General features: G+C 41.3%; 1 protein-coding gene across 1 annotated transcript in view; it reads left to right on the forward strand.

Annotated features, from left to right (window-relative positions):
• The window catches only part of kcnh5a (potassium voltage-gated channel, subfamily H (eag-related), member 5a), a 142343-nt gene that overhangs the window by 90823 nt on the left and 24952 nt on the right, over positions 1-26568 (forward strand). Inside the window, exons 9-11 of the mRNA XM_014144675.2 lie at positions 8483-8682; positions 22435-22687; positions 24781-24977. Of these exons, the coding sequence (XP_014000150.1) occupies positions 8483-8682; positions 22435-22687; positions 24781-24977 (650 nt within the window). The remainder of the gene's footprint in view (positions 1-8482; positions 8683-22434; positions 22688-24780; positions 24978-26568) is intronic.

Consider the following 26568-nt stretch of genomic DNA (forward strand, 5'->3'; position numbering starts at 1 on the left):
ATGTTTGATGGTGGGGATGGTGATCTTGGGGTCATAGGCAGCATTCCTCCTCCTCCAAACACGGCGAGTTGAGTTGATGCCAAAGAGCTCCATTTTGGTCTCATCTGACCACAACACTTTCACCCAGTTGTCCTCTGAGTCATTCAGATGTTCATTGGCAAACTTCAGACGGGCATGTATATGTGCTTTCTTGAGCAGGGGGACCTTTTTGGTGCTGCAGGATTTCAGTCCTTCACGGCGTAGTGTGTTACCAATTGTTTTCTTGGTGACTATGGTCCCAGCTGCCTTGAGATCATTGACAAGATCCTCCCGTGTAGTTCTGGGCTGATTTCTCACCGTTGTCATGATCATTGCAACTCCACGATGTGAGATCTTGCATGGAGCCCCAGGCCGAGGGAGATTGACAGTTCTTTTGTGTTTCTTCCATTTGCGAATAATCGCACCAACTGTTGTCACCTTCTCACCAAGCTGCTTGGCGATGGTCTTGTAGCCCATTCCAGCCTTGTGTAGGTCTACAATCTTGTCCCTGACATCCTTGGAGAGCTCTTTGGTCTTGGCCATGGTGGAGAGTTTTGAATCTGATTGATTGATTGCTTCTGTGGACAGGTGTCTTTTAGAGAGGTAACAAACTGAGATTAGGAGCACTCCCTTTAAGAGTGTGCTCATAATCTCAGCTCGTTACCTGTATAAAAGACACCTGGGAGCCAGAAATCTTTCTGATTGAGAGGGGGTCAAATACTTATTTCCCTCATTAAAATGCAAATCATTTTATAACATTTTTTACATGCGTTTTTCTGGATTTTTTTGTTTGTTATTCTGTCTCTCACAGTTCAAATAAACCTACCATTAAAATTATAGACTGATCTTGGTCAGTGGGCAAATGTACAAATCAGCAGGGGATCAAATACTTTTTTCCCTCACTGTATGCAGAACGCTATCAGGCAATCATCACCACACTGATCCAGACACAAGTAGTTCTCCTGGGTCCCTTGTGACTTGCCACATTCCATCTCTCAGTGGCATGATTGGATTCATGTGTCATGCCTTATGGGACGTAATTAGACAGCGGTGTAAGGACTGCTGTCTATTAAATGACTGAAAGGGGAAGTTGAATAATGAAGAGTTAGACAACAGGAGCTGTCTGAGGCCACGGGCTGGAATGTATCACCATGTTCTGGGTGGAGAGGAGGAAGTTTCAACCCACCCATTTCATTAGCTATACATTGAACAGCCCACTACTCTGCACATAAATATATCCCGACAAGGACAGAGGTCCATTTGATTTGAAGCCCTGATCCACTCAAAAGATCAGCCGCGATTGGTCGTTTCTACCTACATTGCAGTCGTGCCCCAACTCTCATAATGCCTGGATAAGTGTTTTACATGTCAGTTACCACATCAATATGGCATTGCAGTCTGATGCCCAACTGCAATCTAGATCAGTGGTTTTCAACCTGTGGTCCGCAGACCCGGGGTACTGCAGGTGGTCCGCGAATTCTTCTTTTTAATAGATTGTTTTTCATCAAACAATAATAATTGTTGGTAGTATTATTGGTATTAGAAGCAATTTTACAATACTTTTCGCAATGCCAATTGTTTATAATAATAATAGTTTTGCTACATTCACTGATAAAATTGACTATACATTTGATAGGCAAGACTTTTTATGTAATGAAATTATTTGACTCCGCGAATGGTGGTCTTAATGAGCTTTTGACTGTGATTTGGTGGTCCCCGGAAAATAGAAAGTTGGGAACCTCTGATCTAGATGACTTCATTCAATCATTAGTTAACTGTGCAGCTTTGCAGATAGTCTGGAACGCGGACTTTAACTTGTGAAAGCTGCATTACGTTGCTTTGTGCGCGCCCAATATAATTCAGATATACAGTAATTGGGAATTATTGATCTGTCATTCTCATTGAAAGCAAGTCTGATACGCGGTAGATCCATTCTATATGTGCTATTTCTATGCTTCCCCTTCTTAAGTTTTGTTTTTGCATCTTTTTACTTTCACTAACCAACCAAATCTTGCTTAGGGCCCCCAAAAGGCTAGAGTCGCTTCTGCCCGATGAGCTTCCATTATGTTTTCCTGGACTTTCCAATACCTTTCTGATGCATTTTAGTGACTTCCTGCTGCTAATACAAATTGTTACACCTTTCCCATATTCAAGTAATTTGAAACATATTAAGTTATTAGCCTTATGAACATAGAAACGTGGTTGCAGTTTCTGTGCCACAATGGTTACATTTTTTACATTGTATCTTTAATAATGGGACTCAATGTGTTTTTATTTGTGACGTTATATGGCTACAATTTGATTGTTTGAAGTGTGACTTTATGATTTCTTACTAAAAAGGTATTGTTTAAAGACCCTAGAAAGTTATTGTTTACCTTTTTATATTACTAAATACAAAATGTCTATTTATTTGGTTCGCAGCCCACCACTCAGATTATATTTTGTCCCACCAAGCCCAAAAATCTTAGAACCCCTGCTCTACTCTGTACATTGCTTGTTTTGTAACATAAACTGAAATATGGCGAACATTTTAGAATTTTAGAAACCAGTTAATGGTGGAGCAATTTCAACATATTGAACCTTTTAATGTTGGGTAATGCATCTCCAGGTTGTTTGGCCATTGGTTTTGATCAACTTCCGATAACACTTTACTTGACACCGAGAGCCATAACACGTTATGACACGGTCATAACCATGTCATAACTGTAGCATAACTTGTCATAACCTGTCATAATTTGGTCATAACACTGTCATGACTCATATATTTACACCTGTTATGACATGTATTGCAGTATTTTATGGCTGGTTATGACACCTACAAGAGCGTGTCAAAACCCACATTTATTTAAAAAACTTCCCTGCCAAGAAGTTTCCTTTAATTTTAAAGTTTTTTCTTAAGAACTTTGTTGTTGTTGTAACGAATTCTTTACAGTCATGTTTTTTTTCTCCATCATATTTTTAATAACATTATGGCCATCCTGTGTCACTTTACTTTGACTAAGAACATGCCCTTTATGACACTGTCAAGAAGCATTATGACCATCATAATCATATAAGCCAGATAGGTCTATCACGTACATGCCCTTATATCAGTCATCAGTCAAAAAGAGGGTGTCTTCTCCTGCTCCTAAAATCTGCTCTTTCATTCATCTCGGCCATCAGAAACAGAGCATTGGGGTAGGTGCATGTGTGACATCAATGTGTGCGCATTTGGAAAGTATTCAGACCCCTTGACTTTTTCCAAATGTTTGATTGATTAAAAAAATGTTTCTCATCAATCTCCACACAATACCCCATAATGACAAAGCAAAAACAGGTTTTTAGAAATGTTTGTTAATTTATCACAAATAAAAAACTATCACATTTACATAAGTATTCAGACACTTTACTCATTACTTTGTTGAAGCACCTTTGGCAGCAATTACAGCCTCGAGTCTTCTTAGGTATGACGCTACAAGCTTGGCACACCTGTATTTGGGGAGTTTCTTCCATTCTTCTCTGCAGATCCTCTCAAGCTCTGTCATGTTGGATGGGGAACGTCGCTCCACAGCTATTTTCAGGTCTCTCCAGAGATGTTTGATTGGGTTCAAGTCTGGGCTCTGGCTGGGCCTGTCCTGAAGCCACTCCTGCATTGTCTTGGCTGTGTGCTTAGGGTTGTTGTCCTGTTGGAAAGTGAACCTTTGCCCCAGCCATAAAATAACGACCGTGGTAGGTTTTGTTGCTTTTTACACTTTTTTAAAATGTATTTGTTATTTTAATTTTTTCTCGCTTTTTCTCCCCAATTGTGTGATATCCAATTGATAGTTACAGTCTTGTCCCATCGCTACAACTCCCGTATGGACTCGGGAGAGGCGAAGGTCGAGAGCCATGCGTCCTTCAAAACACGACCCCGCCAAATTGCATTGCTTCTTGGCACACTGCTCGCTTAACCCGGAAGCCAGCCGTACAGAGGAAACACCGTACAGAAGGGGACCCGAAGTCAGTGTGCATGCGCCCCCGGCCGTCAGAAGGAGTCGCTAGAGCGCGATGGGACAAAGACATCCCAGCCGGCCAAACCCTCCCCTAACCCGGATGACGCTGGGCCAATTGTGCGCCGCCTCATGGGTTTCCCGGTCGTGGCCGGCTGTGACACAGCCCGGGATCGAACCCGGATCTGTGGTGACGCCTCTAGCGCTGCGATGCAGTGCCTTAGACCGCTGCGCCATTCGGGAGGCCACTTTTTACAATCTTATGTATTGGTCATAACCAGCCATAAAATAATGCAATATATGTCACAACAGGTCTAAATATATGTGTCATGACAGTGTTATGATCATATTATGAACTATTGACTATTTCAGGTCTATCTACAACATCAATACTCACTGCAACATTTTTATTCTTTACAAATTTCCATGGTTCTCTTACAACAATGGTTTCTTGAGTTTCTTGTAGTTTCTAGACACAGGTCTCTGGTCTCACATAAAGAGTAGAGCATTTTACCAAATCTATTCTTTACCCCAAATTCCCAAGGTTAATCTACATTAGAACATTAGTTTCTTGGAGTTTATAGTCACATGCGTCTCTGGTCTCACGGAAAGAGTAATACATTTGACCAAATCTAAAAGGATGCTCAATCTTTGTGAGTAAGACAGGATGCTGCAAGCTAGTCAGCACAGCCTCTATTCTCAAAGCAATCACTTGTCGTCTACTGATGGACCACTTGGACCACACTTCTGTCCAAGGCGAATATGAGTACTTTTACTGGCGTGCCGAAAGACTCTCCACCAATGTATTAGGAATTCCACTGCAATCCATACAAATCATCTGTCATTACAGAGCAATTGCACAATAATCTGAGACTATGGTGCTTTAGTTTCCATTGCCTCAGGGACCCAGTTACTGCACTGTGATGAGAGTGTGTTATTGACTTGGAATGGGACTAGAATTGAAACTACAAGAAAGCAGGATGAATGTAATTCTTCCGGTTCAGATCAGTAAGTCATATGCCAGTCCAGCCAAGAGAAGGCAATTGTAGCATGTCTTCTCAATCTGTGTGTATTGTTCACCCTGATTCACAGCATTAAAATTATACTTTAAAATTATACTTTAAAGGAGCCCTGCTTCACAAAAAGATTAAGAAAATATTAGGTACATAATAAGGAACTAGTGATACAAATTACAACAAACAAAGGCAGAAGCATGAGAAATGCAACAATACATAAATACAAGGGGAAAAAATGAAACACGTACATTTGTCGGAGAACAGTTCCTTTACCAATACCCTAAAATGCCTAAAAGTCACAAGAGCGTCCAAACGTAGGGTATTCTGAAATTTGTTCCATGTGTACGGCGCATAAAAACTAAAGGCTGTTTTTCCTAAATCGGAGGCGACGAGTTATTTCAAAACAGGTTCAAACTATAGAAAACTGAAAATAACAATAGAGAACTGAAGCCTTTGTTATTTGTTTGTGTCCCTTATAAATGTAATCGGAACAAAATAATCACACTGGTATAATATTTGCTTAACTCAAAATGGTATTGTCTCAAAGATCAGAATAAGACAAGAGAAACACTTTCCCAACCCTATGAGTCTGTAACTAAACCAATCAAACCGATACGCCAGTGATGTGGCGGCAAGAGCGCAAGACTCAAAGTCATTTGTAATCGAACAAAAAAGGAAACTACACAGCCTTAAAAAGTTAATAAACAAGGGTGTGGCAACAAAACTAGCAACATTTTAGGGTTATTCTTTATTAGACAAGGTTCAGACTTTTTTTTGCATAGTGTCTCTAATACACACTATAAGGCAGTGATCACTGAGATCATAAGCAAAGAACCCCCTAGGCATGTATTTATGAGGGTTATTAGTAAGAATTATATCAATTAATTAAGAATTTTACGTTTTTTAACATTTAGAAAGGCTATCAAAAATATTTTCTTAAACAATCTAAGCTGGGGCCATCTGCACATTTAAAAGTTGGTTTCATGTTTATAGCTTAAATCGTTTAAGTGCTAGAGCGGGCAGAATAATAATAAGAAAAATATGTAAGAAATCTAGAGTGGTCTTGCCTTCAGAAAGCACATGAATAACCTATCATCCCCCATGTCAGAAGCATTACAAATGTATAGCAATCCACAGAGCAGTTGTCATCAGCATTGCATTTAACCAGGCATGTCAGTTCGGAACAAATTCTTATTTACAATGACGGCCTGGCAAGATGTGAGGGTGGAAAGAGGAGGAAAGAAAGGAGAAAATAAGGTGCAGAAGTGGATTGTGCCTGGCTGCCTGCAGGCCTAGATGTGATGAATGAACATAGACTCCTCAAGTTAGATAGATAAACCACCCAAAGAACAGAGTAGAGGTTATCCTCTTTCCCCAGAGTGGATAGAATTCATGATAAGCAATACTAACTGACTCATTTGGGTCATTGCAACTTCCAGAATGCAGTATTCCTGCTGAGCAAATGTGCATTCCATATTAGGACATGTCTATATCTAACGGCTACTTGTTTGTACTTCACAGGGGAGTTACAGAGTGTAATGGAAAAGCTAATTGTTGTCTATTTAAAATACAGTTCCCAAGAGGTTTATTTATGCTCAAGGCTTGCAAATGCACTACTGACTCATTTTAGCTCATGTAATTGGAGGCAGTTTGTTATTGTGTCTTCTGCTTCTTAATGCGATGGATGTGCAAATAGACAACAATGCCCAGCTATCACATTTGGTTCCTTGGAAGTTGTGGGAACGTACATTTTTGGTTTCCCATTGGTTCCGGGAATGAAGCAATTAGTTTCCTGACAGGTAAAACTGAATTTTTTTTTTAAATGTTCTGAGAACAGAAGTGAAAATGTAGCTTGTTCTGGGAACGTACATTTTTAGGTTGCAGGGAGGTTACTATGGTTCCCTGAATGTTTTCCTGGGAGGTTATATTAACGTTCTGAGAATCGAAATTATAGGTTATTTGAAGGTAGTTAAATAACTTTCTGAGAACATTCTCAAAATGTTGTGAGGTTTTTTAATAACTTCCTCTGAATGTTTCAATAATACTGCTAGCTTAGGTTAACAGTTTTTAACTCCAAGCACACGGCGTCAGTGAGATTCGACCCAATGCTCTACTGTCCTTTATCCATGGAATCAGTCCACTGCGCCAGCAGGTAGGCGCTAGCATGCAATGTTTTTTTTTTTTCTCAGAAAAGCTGTTCATTTTAGTCTATTCAAACAGACCCATGTGTTTCAAAGGAAACACATGCTCATTAAGATCATGTGTGGCCAGTTAGTGGGCATGGCCAACACACCTGAACACACTTAACAAGATACAGGATAGTGTGAGTTTTGTTGACATTGAGAACGGAATGTATGTTTTTAAATAACATTCTTAGAACGTTCTCTGAAATTCCCAAAGAAGAACGTTGTTTCTTATCGTAAGAACAATTTGAGAACATAACTTTAAATAGAACGTTATGCTGAAGTACTGAAATTCCCACAGAAGAACTTTGATTCTTAGCATTCTCTGAACTATTTAAGAATATTCCCAATGTCAAATGAGTTGGAGAATGTTCCTAGAACATTACCAAAAATGTAATTGAAATGTAACCATGCTTGAACTTTTAGGAAACATTCTGTTAAAGTAATAAAATACCAAGAACAGTATGTTTTCATCATGTTCCTTAAATGTGCTGAGAATGTTCCAAAGCGAAACAACTATCCCGCACCATTCCCAGAACATTGTGGGAAGGTTTCAGGGATCAGGAGATCATTGTAAATAAGAATTTGTTCTTAACTGACTTGCCTAGTTAAATAAAGGTTAACTAAGTGCCCATGTGACAACAATTTTGGACCCCCTTGTGGCCCCCCTGTATGAAATAATTTTTACCCAACAAATTTTTGCTATCGTTCTTTTTTTACATCCGTTGATTAGACAATGGCAACGCGGAACACTAATGGTTATGAACATGGTCTTTTGCCTGCTAATGCCTGCAATGCAGTGAAGAAAACGATATGACAATAACGTCTAATGTAACTGGCCCCTCTAACAGTACTCTAACAGTACAACTGGCCCCAGCTTGGGCCCCCCCGAGTTGAAATGGTCTAGAACCGCCACTGGTTCCTTTTACATACAATTAGCCAATCAAAAGTGGAGTAGAGTTTTGATTGGGCCTAAAAACTAAAGCCTGGCCTTTAGTGGCCGATGACTTTAGGCCTGAGCTAGGCCAACTCCAGCCCTTACAGACAAATTATGATCCCAAAACCAAAGCAAATGTATTTATTTATAGGCTAGTCTTCCTCTTACAGTAACGACTGAGTTAAGTGCCATAACCCATGATTACTTAATGTGCTGACATGTTAGTATATACTACAAATGGCTTCACTACCACCTATGTAAGCAGCACTCCTGTTAGCATTGAAACACTCAAGCAGACACCACTCCATTCTTGCAATGCATGTTGCTAATAACCCCTCCCTCTGCCTATTTGTGTTCCAGCCCTACTGTATGCAACCATTTTTGGGAACGTCACCACCATCTTCCAGCAGATGTACACCAACACTAACCGCTACCACGAGATGCTCAACAATGTGCGTGACTTTCTCAAACTTTACCAGGTGCCAAAGGGGCTGAGCGAGAGGGTCATGGATTACATCGTCTCTACTTGGGCCATGTCCAAGGGCATTGACACAGATAGGGTAAGTGGGCAGAAACCATATTGCTCTTTCAGTCCTAGATCTCCTGTCTCTGTTTCAGGGTCTTGTGTAGAGAGATTTAGTTTGTGACAGTAGAGAATCTGAGTTTTCCACTGTGATACCAATATTGAAACTGGCACATTGGTGGCATCTTAATGGGACTCACAGCCTCATTTGTTGGTCCTTTTTTGTATTTGCTTTACAAGGAATGGGACTTAGAACTAAATAATTGTTGGAGCAGTCTTGGAAAAAGTTATGCTGATGCATGGTTTTCCTCTGCAAATGGTTATGGTATTTCACAAACTTTACCTTAAGCCTCATCGAGGGCGGTCTCCACTGTGAAAGTAATATGCAAAGACTATGGCTGAACACTGCCCATCTCATTCCTGCTCAAGGTGTACATTTTGTAGTGGGGAAATTAGAGCAGTCTTGGGAATGTGGTTGGTCAAAAGACCAATTAGTGGAAAAAATATCAGAATTGTGACTGCCTGTCTAAACACAGCCTTTGAATACCAGTCTGAGCTTGTATCCCTGTATGTACTGGTTGCTTTTACATATAAGTAAGATGGCGCCGAAGAGGATGGCTGACGTTTTACATGCTCCTAACCAACTGTGTAATTTGTTAGTTTTTTTGCGTTTTTTGTAACTTATTTTTTTACTTATTTGGTACATAATGTTGCTGCTACCGTCTTTTATGACATAAAATACCTTCTGGCCATCAGAACAGTGATTACTCACCACGAACTGGAAGAAGCTTTTTCCTCTAACGAGTCTAACGAGAAGGATATACTGCTTTCCCGGGAACAGGCCCAAATCCCCGTCATTTGCATGAAGAAAAGACAGAGGAAAAGAGGGCGCAGGTCGAGCTGCCTTCTGAGAATCCGTAGACGAGCGAGTAAACTCCCACTGCCATCCGTTCTACGATTATCCTACCAGCGGGACATTAAAAACTGTAATATCTTATGCTTCACCGAGTTGTGGCTGAATGACGACACGGATAATATAGAGCTGGCGGGATTTTCCATGCACCGGCAGAACAGAGAACAACCTACGTCTGGTAAGACGAGGGTTGGGGTTCTATTTGTCAATAACAGCTGGTGCGCAATGTATAATATTAAAGAAGTCTTGAGGTATTGCTCGCCTGTACCTTATGATAAGCTGTAGACCACACGATCTACCAAGAGAGTTTTAATCTATATTATTCGTAGCCACCTATTTACCACCACAGACTGATGCTGGCACTAAGACCGCACTCAACCAGCTGTATAAGGCCATAAGCAAACAAGAAAATGCTCATCCAGAAGCGGCGTTTCTAGTGGTCGGGGACTTTAATGCAGGCAAACTTAAATCAGTTTTACCAAATTTGTACCAGCATGTCACATGTGCAACCAGAGTAAAAAAACTCTAGACCACCTTTACTCCACAGACAGAGATGCATACAAAGCTCTCCACCGCCCTCCATTTGGCAAATCTGACCATAATTATATCCTCCTGATTACTGCTTACATCAAAACTAAAGGAGGAAGTACCAGTGACTCGCTCAATACGGAAGTGGTCAGATGACGCGGATGCTACGCTACAGGACTGTTTTGCTAGCACAGACTTGAATATGTTCTGGGATTCATCCAATGGCATTGAGGAGTATACCACCTTAGTCAATAAGTGCTTCATCAATAAGTGCATCAACGACGTCGTACCCACAGTGACCGTACGCACATATCCCAACCAGAAGTCATGGATTACAGGCAACATCAGCATCGAGCTAAAGGCTAGAGCTGCCGCTTTCAAGGAGCGGAACACTAATTTGGACATTTGTAAGAAATCCCGCTATGCCCTCAGACGAACCATCAAACAAGCAAAGTGTCAATACAGGATTAAGATTGAATCCTACTACACCGGTTCTGATGCTCGTCGGATGTGGCAGGGCTCGAAAACTATTACGGACTACAAAGGGAAACCCAGACGTGAGCCGCCCAGTGACACGAGCCTACCAGATGAACTAATTGCCTTTTATGCTCGCTTCGAATCAAGCAACACTGAAGCATGCACGAGAGCACCAGCTGTTCTGGATGACTGTGTGATAACGCTCTCGGTAGCCGATGTGAGCAAGACTTTTAAACAGGTCAACATTCACAAAGCCACAGGGCCAGACAGATTACCAGGATGTGTACTCAAAGCATGCGCGGACCAACTGGCAAGTGTCTTCACTGACATGTTCAACCTCTCCCTGACTGAGTCTGTAATACCAACATGTTTCAAGCAGACCACCATAGTCCCTGTGCCCAAGGAAGCGAAGGTAACCTGCCTAAAGGATTACCACCCTGTAGCACTCATGTCGGTAGCCATGAAGTGCTTTGAAAGGCTGGTCATGGCTCACATCAACAGCATCCTCCCGGGTACCCTAGACCCACTCCAATTCTCATACCGCCCCAACAGATCCACAGATGACACAATCTCAATCGCACTCCACACTGCCCTTTCCCACCTGGACAAAAGGAACACCTACGTGAGAATGCTGTTCATTGACTACAGCCAAGCGTTCAACACCATAGTGCCCACGAAGCTCATCACTAAGCTAAGGACCCTGGGACTAAACACCTCCCTCTGCAACTGAATCCTGGACTTCCTGATGGGCCGCCCCCAGGTGATAAGGGTTGGCAACAACATGTCTGCCACGCTGATCCTCAACACTGGGGCCCCTCAGGGGTTTGTACTTAGTTCCCTCCTGTACTCCCTGTTCACCCACGACTGCGTGGCCAAACACAACTTCAACACCATCGTTAAGTTTGCTGACGACACAACAGTGGTAGGCCTGATCACCGACAACGATGAGACAGCCTATAGGGAGGAGGTCAGAGAACGGGCAGTGTGGTGGCATGACAACAACCTCTCCCTCAATGTGAGCAAGACAAAAGAGCTGATTGTGGACTACAGGAAAAGGCGGGCCGAACAGGGCCCACATTAACATCAACGGGGCTGTAGTGGAGTGGGTTGAGAGTTTCAAGTTCCTTGGTGTCCACATCCCCAACGAACAATCATGGTCCAAACACACAAAGACAGTTGTGAAGAGCACGACAACACCTTTTCCCCCTCAGGAGACTGAAAAGATTTGGCATGGGTCCCCAGATCTCCAAAATGTTCTACAGCTGCACCATCGAGAGCATCCTGACCGGTTGCATCACCGCCTGGTATGTTAACTGCTCGGCATCTGACAGTAAGGCGCTACAGAGGGTAGGTCCTGCCATCCAGGACCTATATAATAGGCAGTGTCAGAGGAAAGCCCATAAAATTGTTAGAGATTCCAATCACCCAAGTCATAGACTGTTTTCTCTGCTACTGCACGGCAAGCGGTACCGGAGCACCAAGTCTTGGACCAAAAGGCTCCTGAACAGCTTCTACCCCCAAGCCATAAGACTGCTGAACAATTAATCAAATGGCCACCGGACTATTTACATTGACACCCCCCCTCCATTTGTTGTGTACCCTGCAGCTACTCACTGATTGTACCTACATGTACAAATTACCTCAACTTACCTGTACCCCCGTACACTGACTCTGTACCGGTTCCCCCTGTACATAGCCTCGTTGTTGTTATTTTATTGTGTTACTTTTATTATTTTTTACTTTTGTTTATTTGGTAAATATTTTCTTAACTCTTCTTGAACTGCACTATTGGTTAGGAGCATGTAAGTAAGCATTTCACGGTAAGGTCTACACTTGTTGTATTTGGCGCATGTGACAAATAAAGTATGATTTGACTTTATTTTGAAGGATGTGGAACCAGGCTTTTCATGAAAACATAATGTTTGATTCTAGCTCCGCATCACAGTGGAAAAATATTATTAGATACCTAAGACCATATTACATCTATTCAATCAATCATTCTTTTTTTAAAATGTTTACCTTTGTTTTGACAGGGAGTCATGCTTATATCATGGTGTCTCTTACAGATGAGCCCTGTAGTTACAAGAATATACACATAATATACAACTACGAAATGCAAAACAGAAGTACAAAACATGATCATAAAATAAGTTTAATGCTTTTGGATAAGTGGAGGCAGCAGTGTTCTATTTTTTATCGCTTCCACAGCCGCTTTGGCCATTGATTTCGCTGTGCTGGGCAATAGGAGCAGGAATAGGATAGTCCACTCTACTGTATATGGTTGGTAATGCTGGTTCAGCTTTAATAAGCATGACAGGAACTCCTTTATCGTGTCTGAATGCAGGGTAAGGTCAACTCTTGGGTCATGATTATATTATTAAACATAATTATACCAGTCAGAACGTGACTGATTTCCTGATTCATCGTCTTTATTGCCACGCTGAAGGAGTGTACATTAAACAGAACAGACAGTATTGATTTAACATAAAGTGCTGTCCAGCTGATGGTCTCATTCCGCATGGAACAGCGGTTGTAGATATTGTACACTTCCATTAAGTTTACGGATTGGCGAGGGACTGTGGGGCACAGCCAATGGTCATAATGAATCAAATGGATGGTTTATTGCGATTAAGTTAGTTAGGGTTAAGTAGTGGTTTGGACAAACTCCCAAACCTTTAGGGAACATTCCAATCAGATTACAACTTGGTCTACAGGTAACGTTACTGTGGGAACATCACATTCGTGTTTTTAAAATCTCACTGGAAAAACATTTCTTCCATGGCACACAGACAATGGATATAAGAACATTTGGAGAGAGAAAGTCCCAAGAATGTTTGTTTTTGACAGGACATCATATGAACATCATTGGCTAATGTTTGTGTGACGTCTTTTTGTCAAGTTAACAGTAAGTTCCTACAACATTAGGTTAATGGAGCCGTTTTAGAAAGCTTTGGTTTGCATTACACTGTTAACATGACATACATTGTGCATGTTCAACTAAACAGTGAGCGCACTTGGGACCTCAACCTCACCTCAGATTTGAACTCACAACCACTTGGTTGACAGCAACCTGACTTATCCACTAACTCACCAGACTTTATTTAACCATTATTTCAATAGAGAGTCATATTGATACCCAAGTCTCTTTTACAAACGAGCCCTGAAGAATTAAAAAAAAAACACATACAGTATTAATACGAAATGCAATCAACCAAACCGTTTCCCCCTACAGTTTCCGCAGCCCATCAAGATTTCAGAAGTCAATGACAAAAAATACATACACTACTCTGTGAACATGTCTCCCACCAATGCCCTGAAATGACTGAAAGGTACTAGGCAGTCTAATCTCAGAGTGTCCTGAAATTCATTCCATGTATGCAGCACATAAAACCTTAAGGTCGTTTCACCTACAGGTAACTGACAAAATAAAGTAAACACCAAAATGCAGGTTTTGAATATAAATTAAAACCCTAAGCCTCAATCAGGCCTACCCTTTCGAACCAACTAAATCAGGTTAGGGTATTCCAGGCAATGGACAACCTCCCCACCCAGCTCACATACCCGTGTGGCTCAGTTGGTAGAGCATGGTGTTTGCAACGCCAGGGTTGTGGGTTCGATTCCTACGGGGGACCAGTACAGAAAAAAAATGTATGAAATGTATGCATTCACTACTGTAAGTCGCTCTGGATAAGAGTGTCTGATAAATGACAAAAACATTTAAAAAAATAAAAATAAATCCCTCCTGCTCACAGGTTGAACAGGTACCTTTATACCTATGTCTCCTCCCTATGGACCATATCATTAACCATGGGGCTCTTTACCCAAATATGACATATTAAATCATGTAACATTGTACCCACATTTACATATTCCGTCTAAATGAACATCTTAAACATTCCTGGCTTATCCTCAAAGAGGGAATACTTTACATTAATGAATACACATTTCAAAAACAATAGTTCTGAAGGCCAACAGACGGCAAAACGTATTACTTATGGAGCCACGCACCTGCGACGCACACATTACAATATGGAAATAAACAAACTTCTTTCCCGTCAGTGTAGCAAGTGTTCATGTGCACCAGAACATCGCATCCACTGGGTGAATTGCAAAATGGTACATTTCTGCATTTAAAAATTAAACTGAAATGCGTCACAATGCAACTCGACTAAACATTTCCTCAACACAAAATTAGCCTTGCCATGATACTGACAAAAGAGGAAAAGAACAACAGTATATACAGAACATTTAGGATAAATGAATTACTACATATGGGGAAACATGAATGCGCTAAACAATTTGTAAGAATAATTAAATAATGAGCATTCGTGACGAGTGCTACTGAGTCAGCTTCGTCACAATTAGCTTAAGCATGATAGGATGTTAAGTGCTTAATTAACTCAGGAACCACAACTGTGTGGAAGCAACTGCTTTAAATATAATTTGTATCGCTCATTTACTGAAGTGTTTCCTTTTTTATGTCAGTTACCTATAAATCAGTGGCAACAAGATGAATGTCAACAGTTAGCCATTTCTGTGAGCGAGTTAAGGTATTTTGAACTTCTGTAGGTTAGGAGCGATGTGAGGTAATATGGCAGTTTTAGCATGAGAACTTTGTATATAAACCAATGTTAAGTTCTATGACTTGTCAGAGACGGCCAGCCCACTTTTTGATACAGATCAGAGATACAGTTGAAGTTGGAATTTTACATACACCTTGCCAAATACATTTGAACTCAGTTTTTCACAATTCCTGACATTTAATCCAAGTACAAATTCCCCGACTTAGGTCAGTTAGGATCACCACTTTATTTTAATAATGTGAAATGTCAAAATAATAGTAGAGACAATTATTTATTTTAGCTTCTATTTCTTTTATCACATTCCCAGTAGGTCAGAAGTTTACATACATTCATTCAATTAGTATTTGGTAGCATTGCCTTTAAATTCTTTAACTTGGGTCAAACGTTTCGGGTAGCCTTCCACAAGTTTCCCACAATAAGTTGGTTTAATTTTGGCCCATTCCTCCTGACAGAGCTGGTGTAACTGAGTCAGGTTTGCAGGCCTCCTTGCTCGCACACACTTTTTTAGTTCTGCCCACAAATTTTCTATAGGATTGAGGTCTGGGCTTTGTGATGGCCACTCCAATACCTTGACTTTGTTGTCCTTAAGCCATTTTGCCACAACTTTGGAAGTATGCTTGGGGTAATTGTCCATTTGGAAGACCCATTTGAGACCAAGCTTTAACTTCTTGACTGGTGTCTTGAGATGTTGATTCAATATATCCACATAATTTTCCTGCCTCATGATACAATCTATTTTGTGAAGTGCACCAGTCCCTCCTGCAGGAAAGCACCCCCACAACATGATGCTACCACCCCCGTGCTTCACGGTTGGGATGGTGTTCTTCGGCTTGCAAGTCTCCCCCTTTTTCCTCCAAACATAACGATGGTCATTATGGCCAAACAGTTCTATTTTTGTTTCATCAGACCAAAATGTACAATCTTTGTCCCCATGTGCAGTTGCAAACCGTAGTCTGGCTTTTTTATGGTGGTTTTGAAGCAGTGGCTTCTTCCTTGCTGAGAGCCCTTTCAGGTTATGTCAATATAGGACTCGTTTTACTGTGGATATAGATATTTTTCTACCGGTTTCCTCCAGCATCTTCACAAGGTCCTTTGCTGTTGTTCTGGGATTGATTTGCACTTTTCGCACAAAAGTATGTTCATCTCTAGGAGACAGAATGCGTCTCCTTCCTGAGCGGTATAACGGCTGCGTGGTCCCATGGTGTTTATACTTGCGTACTATTGTTTGTACAGATGAACGTGGTACCTTCAGGCATTTAGAAATTGCTCCCAAGGATGAACCAGACTTTTTTCTGAGATCTTTGCTGATTTCTTTTGATTTTCCCATGATGTCAAGCAAAGAGGCACTGAGTTTGAAGGTAGGCCTTGAAATACATCCACAGGTACACCTCAAATTGAATTAGCCTATCAGAAGCTTCTAACACCATGACATCATTTTCTGGAATGTTCCAAGCTATTTAAAGGCACAGTCAACTTAGCGTATGTAAACTTCTGACACACAGGAATTGTGATACAGTGAATTATAAGTGAAATAATCTGTCTGTAAACAATTGTTGGAAAAATGACTTGCGTCATGCACAAAGTAGATATCCTAACCGACTTGCCAAAACTATAGTTTGTTAACAAGAAATTTGTGGAATGGTTGAAAAACGAGATTTAATGACTCCAACCTAAGTGTATGTAAACTTCCGACTTCAATTGTATGTGCAAAATCAGTCACATCTAATAAAGGGTAGTGCACTATAATAAACAGTATCCAATAGTTTAAAGAAGTGACAGCGGCGTTCATATAGATTATGTTGTCATAGTCTAGGGCTGACAAAAAAGTTGACTGAACAAATTGTTTTCTACTATCAAGCGAAAGGCACAACTTATTTCTGCAGTAGAAGCCCAGTTTGATTCTCAGTGTCTTTGTTAGCTCATCTACATGTGTTTTAAATGACAACTTGTCAACGATCCAATGACAAGGTATTTACAGTGCATTCGGAAAGTATTCAGACCCCTTCACTTTTTCCACATTTTGTTACGTTACAGCCTTATTCTAAAATTGATTAAATTGTTTATTTCCCCTCACAATTGCCCATAATGACTAAGCAAAAACAGGTTTTTAGAAATGTTGGCAAATGTATTAAAAATGTTTAAAAAAAACTGATATCACATTTACACAGGTATTCAGACCCTTTACTGAGTACTTTTTGAACCACCTTCGGCAGCGATTACAGCCTTGAGTCTTCTTGGGTATGACGCTACAAACTTGGCACACCTGTATTTGGGGAGTTTTTTTGGATGGGGAGCATCGCAGCACAGCTATTTTCAGGTCTCTCCAAAGATGTTCGATCGGGTCCCGAAGCCACTCCTGCGTTGTCTTGGCTGTGTGCTAAGGGTCGTTGTCCTGTTGGAAGGTGAACCTTTGCCCAATCTTTAGGTGCCTTTTGGCAAACTCCAAGCGGGCTGTTATGTCTTTTACTGAGGAGGGGCTTCCGTCTGGCCACTTTACCATAAAGGCCTGATTGGTGGAGTGCTGCAGAGATGGTTGTCCTTCTGGAAGGTTATCCCGTCGCTACAGAGGAACTCTGGAACCTGGTCAGAGTTACCATCAAATTCTTGGTCACCTCCCTGACCAAAGCCCTAATCCCCCGATTGCTCAGTTTGGCCAGGCGGCCAGCTCTAGGAAGAGTCTTGGTGGTTCCAAACTTCTTCCATTTAAGAACAATGGAGGCCACTGTGTTCTTGGGGACCTTCAATGCTGCAGAAATGTTTTGGTACCCTTTCCCAGATCTGTGCCTTGACGCAAATCCTGTCTCGGAGCTCTACGGGCAATTCCTTCAACCTCATGGCTTGGTTTTTGCTCTGAAATGCACTGTCAACTGTGGGACCTAATATAGACACGTGTGTGCCTTTCCAAATAATGTCCAATCAATTGAATTTACCACAGATGGACTCTAATCAAGTTGTAGAAACATCTCAAGGATGATCAATGGAAACAGGATGCACCTGAGCTCAATTTCGAGTCTCATAACAAAGAGTCTTCTATTTTTAATCAATTTGCAAACAATTCTGAAAACCTGTTTTTGCTTTGTCATTATGAGGTATTGTGTGTAGATTTATGAGGAATTAGTTTTATTTAATCCATTTTAGAATAAGGCTGTAATGTAACAAAATGTGGAAAAAATCAAGGGGACTGAATACTTTTCGAATGCTCTGTAAATGAGGGGACTTGCTCAATTTGGGCTCCATTTAACGTGCAGATATGTAAGTCTGTGAAGTACTTTGTTTTATCAGCATTCAGTACCAGTTTAAGCTCAACAAGTGCTTTTGACATGTAAAGCAGTCTGTAGATTAGGTATAGCCTAGTTCACAGAAGAGGCAGATGAGTACAGCACAGTATCATCAGCATAGAAGTGTAGCTTACAGATTTTCACTAAGGACACAATATCATTTAGTAAGTAGTAAGTAAGCCTTGGACAAGTAAGCCTTGGACAAATAAGCCTTGTCCGAGCAAGAACAGACAGAATGGCCCATATAGTTTATACTGTATATAGTGTGAATAATACTAGCCTGAAAATGAACTCTTGAGGAATACCTTTAGTGACCTCGAAGAATTGTGAGTTGACACAGTCAGCAATTTTACATTGAGATCTATCACTGAAGTACATTTTGAATCAAGAGCATTGCTATCAAGTCCGACAGAGAACAGTCTATGCAATCATGATGAATAATCCACAGTATAGAATGCTTTTGAACGCTTTTTAGCATTTCTTTGTAAAAAAAAAAAGCATTCAATATCATTGTGATTCAGCAGAATCTATGTAGTACTAGTTACTCCTTTTGGTGGTCCGGGCTCATGCACGCTGACTTCGGTCGCCAGTTGTATGCTGTTTTCTCCAACACATTGGTGCGACTGGCTTCCAGGTTAAGCGAGCAGTGTGTCAAGAAGCAGTGCAGCTTGGTAGGGTCGTGTTTCGGAGGACGCATGGCTCTCGACTTTCTCCTCTCCCTAGTCCTTACAGGAGTTGTTTATGATGGGACAAGACTGTAACTACCAATTGGATATCGAGAAATTGGGGAGAAAAGTTTTTTTTTTTTTAAATATCAAGGAGAGAAGTTGAGAGTATCAATGCTTCTAATATTTTTGTCAAACATGAAAGCTTTGATATAGGGTGGTAGATGTTTAGGTCAGTAGGGTTCCCGCCCTTGTGACGAGGAAATACATGTCCTGCTTTCCAAACTTTAGGAATTATTCCAGAAATAAATGGGATGTTCTTGAATTGCTGTGGCATTTGCATCCCTCACCTTTACAACCATGAAAAACACTTTAAAATGACAAATACACTCCTCTTACTGTCAACTGCGTTTATTTTCAGCAAACTTAACATGTGTAAATATTTGTATGACAAGATTCTTGAATAATTCTTGTATAACAAGATTCAACAACTGAGACATAAACTGAACAAGTTCCACAGACATGTGACTAACAGAAATTGAATAATGTGTCCCTGAACAAAGGGGGGATCAAAATTAAAAAAGTAACAGTCAGTATCTGGTGTGGCCACCAGCTGCATTAATTACAGCAGTGCATCTCCTCCTCGTGGACTGCACCAGATTGTCCAGTTCTTGTTGTGAGATGTTACCCCACTCTTCCACCAAGGCACCTGCAAGTTCCCGGACATTTCTGGGGGGAATGGCCCTAGCCCTCACCCTCTGATCCAACAGGTCCCATACGTGCTCAATGGGATTTAGATCCGGGCTCTTCGCTGATCATGGCAGAACACTGACTGTCTTGCAGGAAATCACACACAGAACGAGCAGTATGGCTGGTGGCATTGTCATGCTGGAGGGTCATGTCAGGATGAGCCTGCAGGAAGGGTACCACATGAGGGAAGAGGATGTCTTCCCTGTAACGCACAGCGTTGAGATTGCCTGCAATGACAACAAGCTCAGTCCAATGATGCTGTGACACACCACCCCAGACCATGACGGACCCTCCACCTCCAAATCAATCCAGCTCCAGAGTACAGGCCTCGGTGTAACGCTCATTCCTTCGACGATAAATGCGAATCTGACCACCACCCCTGGTGAGACAAAACTGTGACTTGTCAGTGAAGAGCACTTTTTTGCCAGTCCTGTCAAGTCCAGCGACAGTGGGTTTGTGCCCATAGGCCCATGCCTTACAACAGGCCTACAAGCCCTCAGTCCAGCCTCTCTCAGCCTATTGCACACAGCCTGAGCACTGATGGAGGGATTGTGTACCTGTCCTGCAGGTGTGATGTTCGGATGTACCTATCCTGTGCAGGTGTTGTTACAAGTGGTCTGCCACTGCGAGGATGATCAGCTGTCCGTCCTGTCTCCCTGTAGCGCAGTCTTAGGCGTCTCACAGTATGGACATTGCAATTTATTGCCCTGGCCACATCTGCAGTCCTCATGCCTCCTTGCAGCATGCCTAAGGCACATTCACGCAAATGAGCAGGGACCCTGGGCATCTTTCTTTTGGTGTTTTTCAGAGTCATTAGAAAGGCCTCTTTAGTGTTCTAACTTTTCATAACTGTGACCTTAATTGTCTACCGTCTGTAAGCTGTTAGTGTCTTAACGACCGTTCCACAGGTGCATGTTCATTAATTGTTTATGGTTCATTGAACAAGCATGGGAAACAGTGTTTAAACCCTTTACAATGAAGATCTGTGAAGTTATTTGAATTTTTACGAATTATCTTTGAAAGACAGGGTCCTGAAAAAGGGACGTTTCGTTTTTTGCTGAGTTTAGTTACACATCATACATGTTTTTGTTTATATTGAACTGTTTATTAATGAAAATATTGAACAATAAACAACAATAAATAAACGTGATATGTCATATCATATATCAAAGTTGCTATGTGCAGAAATCTCTCTGCCATTTCCTGGTTGCTAAAACTCGAATAGTTTGCCTAATTTCAGTTTATGTGACAAAATAAGCTGAAAACTTAAGAACGGGAAGCATAGACATAACGCACATAGAACATATCTACTGCTTTTTAGACTTGCTTTCAATGAGAATGATAGATCTATAACTCACAATTCTATGTAAATTTGGTCGGGTCGCCCAAAAATTAACATATTGCCACTTAATGTTTATACATTGTTTATAGTACTTAGGCCTGGCAAATTGTCCAGTTGTGATAAGTAAAGTTGTGGTGACATGTTTTGCTGATTTAAAGAGATCTATTATTTTGAATGCTGGAAACTAAGCAAAATGATTTCATATATTGTACAGATCAATAAAAACTAAGAGTGCTATTAAAATGATCTTAGATTTGAGCATCTGTGGCCTCCATTTAAGAAAATCCTCAATTACCTAAGGTGTGTGACCCACCACCTGTATTCGATCCTATGTTGCAAAATTTGAAACGTTTTTTTTTTTTACATTGGATAATAGTAGAGACTCAGAGCTAGAATCAAATGTCTCTTTTTTTTTATTCGTGGCAATACTTGGGAACAGATTTCCCCCCCCAAAAGTATTTTTGCTGAATTCCCACCTGTTGCTAACCCCTGGTCTAGGCAATCTCAATCAAACACAGCTGAAGTATTTTTTATTATTTCAAATATTGTAGTCATTGAACCCAGGTCTGTAAGCAATTAAGTTTTGGGCTCAACTTTCCTGCCACTTTACTATCAATAACCGTAAATATAGGTTTTACAACATGAGGACACTGGGATTCCATTGAATACATTTTAAAATACATAGGCTGGGATTCAGTCTATAAAGCTGTCAACAATGCAGCTTTTAAAGGCAATGTTCCCGCTTTCGCAGTGATCGCATTCATGATAAAGGCTGCAAATGCCGGCTCAATACGAAAAGTACATTTAAAATCAGTTACAGTTACACCAGTCACTGTTCTATAACCTTGCTTGAATTGAGAACTGTTTTCTTTTCAAGAATGGTGTGGTAAAATGGAACACGCCAATGTGATTCTCACCAGCATATTAAAATGTACTGGCTTCAGTGTGTTATATCAGGGAATCATACAGTATATATCTATTCACTGTGTCTCAGCCTCTAACAAGCCTTGAAAAATCGAAACAGTCAGGGAGCATCGAAAATCCCCAAAATGATAGACACAGGAGTATTTGTTTTTACAGTTTGGTGGCAAGCCACGAATGTGGCCCCTGGAGCAATATAAATTTGACACCCCTGACTTAAAGCTTATTTATAATTTTTGAGCTTGCTCTTGTTGAAGATGCTCTGTAACTTGTTTTTAACACTATCCCAGCGTTAGTGTGACCAAATTGTGCTCTTGTACCCTCCCTTTTAGGTCCTGTCAATCTGTCCCAAAGATATGCGAGCAGACATCTGTGTCCACCTTAATAGACAGGTGTTCAATGAGCACCCAGCATTTCGACTGGCCAGTGATGGCTGCTTGCGCTCTCTAGCAGTTGAGTTCCAAACCACACACTGCGCCCCAGGGGACCTCATATTCCACGCTGGCGAAAGTGTGGACACACTTTGTTTTGTAGTATCCGGGTCATTGGAAGTTATTCAGGACGACGAGGTCATCGCCATTCTAGGTAAGCACCACTGGGATCTGTGGCACCCCTGATTAATTCTGAATCAATTAAGGATTAAACTGAGAGGGGCACGTATGTTTGTCTTAAAATACCCTGATGGTGCTGTTCATGGAATGACAATCTATGAAATTGACATTTTGAAGCAATAGATTGATTTTTGTTATTATAGGGAAGGACAGTTATACTATGCTCTCAAGACAAAGTTCAGCAGTGTTTAAAGGGATAGTTCACCCAAATGTCCTTACCCTGTAAGCAGTCTATGGACAAGGTATGAGAGATATCTATGTTTTATATAAAAAAATATATGTATATTTCTTTATTTTGACAGGGAGTCATGTTGAGACGAAGGTCTATTTTTCAAATAATCTCTGTTAGAATACAAAATACACACATCAGTTACGAATACGAAAGGCAAGGGGGGAACACTTCAGCGAGTTTAAAGGTAGCTCATGCAAGGTACACCAATCTGGCCACTGTTCCAAACGCTAACGTTTTACAATTTGTGGCACACATTGTCCAAATGAAAATAAGTAACTTCATTGAGCTACACAATCAATTTGACATACTTTAGGATAATTTGGACATGAAATTAGAAAATGCTGCTATACCTGCTGTCATACCTTGTCCATAGACTGCTTACAGGGTAAGGAAACCAATGTGTAATTTTGGTGAACTGCCCCCAATGTTCGCTGGCTTTGAACACAATCGGTTAAAAATCCACTGATTACGGTGATTGGTCCACTCGAGCCTACTGTGTACTGTATTGTTGCTGACTGTCTGTAAATGTATTTGCTTGTCACTGATGGATTAATCAGAGTAACCAGAGTTTTTTTAAATGTTGTGTTTCATGCCGGCGAACAGCTTTTTAAACACTGCCTATGAATTCGATTTTTTGAGAATCAATACAATAACCATTGAACAGCAGGGAATCTTCCTTGCATGAGTTGCCATTAAAACTCCCTGAAGTGTTCCCTCTACCAAGTTCTAGAGTTTGAATTGTGGAATAACTACACACACAACAATCACTGTGCTCTGTCATTGTGCTTAAAGGCCCAATGCCACTGTTTTTATCTCAATATCAAATCATTTCTGCTTACCAATTAAGTTGAAACAAAAATAGCTTCTGAGCAAAGAACCATTTCTCATGCAAGAATTTTACTCTTGGAGTGGCCTGAGCAGGGAGGGGGAAACTGAAAACAAAATGTTATTGCCAGAGAGGTTTGGAACGCTGTTTCTTATTGGTCTATTAACATTTTTGACTGAACCAAGCCTTTAAGTTTGAAAGGCTGGAGAGGGTGGCAAAGCAACACTTTTCCTTAAGTTACTCTGTTGATGACACTAACCAACTCATTTTTTAAATGCAAACAGATAATTTGTTCGTTCGACAGGGTGGGATCTTTTTGTGTCGGTAAAATGAACTATTTGAAAAATGGTGGTAGAAATGCCTTTATGCACAAATATGTATATAATAAGCATCATATAACTTGGAGTCATGCGATGATATGGTGTGTGGTCCTCACACTACGACCAGAATACGACTCGGGAAACCATGCAGTTTATTAGGCTACACATGAAATAAGTTATGATGAACTTCACAGAGTGGCGAAAGTGCACGGTGATGAGCTTGATGCTACTTTCCAATAAATATTGATGGTCTTATTCTGGTGACATGATGATCAATGCTTGACTGTCATTTGACAAATACAAATATTCTCTTATCCATAATAATCTCATCATGTAAACTAGCCTGCCCGGACAACCCGGACAGCCTACCCGCACTGTATCTGTAAACTGTTGGCTAAAGCGCATGTGCCAAGATCAGAGTAGGCACATTTGCTATTTAATACAACAGTTTTTGCGACAAAATTACACATTGAACTTTAGATTTTGACGTTTGTGTGCACTACATCATCAGGTACTGGTTTTTATCAGCAGAAAGTCCGTTTGGTGGAAACACACCACTGGTGGGAAAATTTGCATATTTTAGAATATTCGCATGAAAATCTGTCACCAATTGGAGGGAAACCTAACTAGTAACAAATTGTTTTTGGGTGAGTTTTTTTCAAAGTAATGCTACTTTTCCTGTTCCCCAGGTAAGGGAGATGTGTTTGGGGATGTCTTCTGGAAGGAAGCCAATCTGGCACATGCTTGTGCCAATGTGCGGGCTCTCACCTACTGCGACTTGCACGTAATTCGGAGAGATGCTCTGCTGAAGGTGTTGGAGTTCTACACTGCTTTTGCCAACACATTCTCCCGCAACCTAATTCTCACCTGCAATTTGCGCAAACGGGTAAGGAATATGCACATTCATTAACACAACAGACAAGACAGCAGCACACCCGATTCCTATCTCAGCTGGTAGAACGTTCTATATTGCAATTCAGCTTCTGCACATTTAGAGTTTTTGGGGCAGGTTCAGTTGATAATTTCATATTTAGAAAAATATGACTGTGTGTGTGTGTGTGTGTGTGTGTGTGTGTGTGTGTGTTGGTGGGATGCATGATTGCGCTTCATTGTTTAATTCCTCTTACAGAACACTGTTATGAGAAAATTAAAACCGTTTAAAAAAAATTTAACCACATTATGAAGTTTGAGTGACTTAGGCTGAAGTGAGCACATTTACTGTAGGTGAATTCAGTCTGAGGTGTCCAGAATGTGTACACTCTCTTCCTCTCAATGTCTTTCTTCATGTCTCATGTCTCCTTTCCTACGGTTCGTAAGACATTCTACTCGAGCATGAATGCATTGAGTTTATGTTTTCAAATTGAGGTCCATGAGCCTGCAGTATTACGAGCGTGTGTCACATAGGAAGAGAGACCATTTAACTTGTCAAAAATACTTCCCAGGGATACTGTTTGGTCTGAGTTGGTCTGTGTAATTCAATCCATTTAACTATTTTCTACAATAGACTTTCACAGGTCTGTTTGATTTGCACAGAAGCATGTCTTGGGAGGAGGGAGTTGACACTTGATATAGAAATGGTCAGTGCTGTGGTTTGTAGATGACCTCGCTAAGTCAGTCATGACAGCAAACCTGGCTGAGAAGTTCATGAGTGTAGCCAGCGTTGGCTTTGGGATTTCTAAATCTAGAGTCAACTTCCACCAACTCGGACATGCTGCTGTACACACTAGTGGAAAACTTGTATAAACAGGAGACAAAGGGCTGTGAAACATGGGTTTGATTCTAGACACATGAAAAGTGGGATGTATACAGAGGGTACGGGGCAACAGAAGACGAACAGCAGAGGGGCTAATGACCTTGGAGATGGGAAAAGGGCCGATAAGCCGGGGGGAAAGTTTGTCGCCAGGCACGAGGTGGGAAGGATGGTCTCGGGTTCCGGGGTTGTAGCCATGGGGCTATAGCGGCATGACAGTGCATCCTGCTTGACATTCTTGGATCCCAGTCGATATGAGAGGGAGAAGTTGAATTGTGGGAAAAGCAGGGCCCACCTAGCCTACCTGAAATTGAGATGCTTGGCGGTGCGGAGATATTCCAGGTTCTTGTGGTCGGTCCACACAATGAATGGATGTTCCGCCCTCTCCAGCCAGTGCCTCCACTCCACCAACGCCATCTTCACAGCGAGAAGCGGTCCTTGCCCTCCGCAGGAATGGCAGACAGGTCCGGGGAAACTTCCAAGCTCACAGGAAGACGTCCTGGGGCAGGCTGCGCTGACTTCAGCGTGGCACCAGCAGACCAGTCAATAAGAGGATTTGTGTTGCTGGAGCCAAGAGAATCCCAATACCACGGGAACCTGAGGAGACTTAATGTGCAGGAATTGGATCGTCTCGCTGTGGTTCCCTGACACACGTAGGTTGATGGGGGTGGTATTGTGGGTGACCCGGCCTATAGAGAGCCTGTCCAGCGCTCTAATGTCCATGGGA

Source organism: Salmo salar, chromosome ssa15, assembly GCF_905237065.1.
Source record: "Salmo salar chromosome ssa15, Ssal_v3.1, whole genome shotgun sequence".
In the NCBI taxonomy this organism is placed as follows: Eukaryota; Metazoa; Chordata; class Actinopteri; order Salmoniformes; family Salmonidae; genus Salmo; species Salmo salar.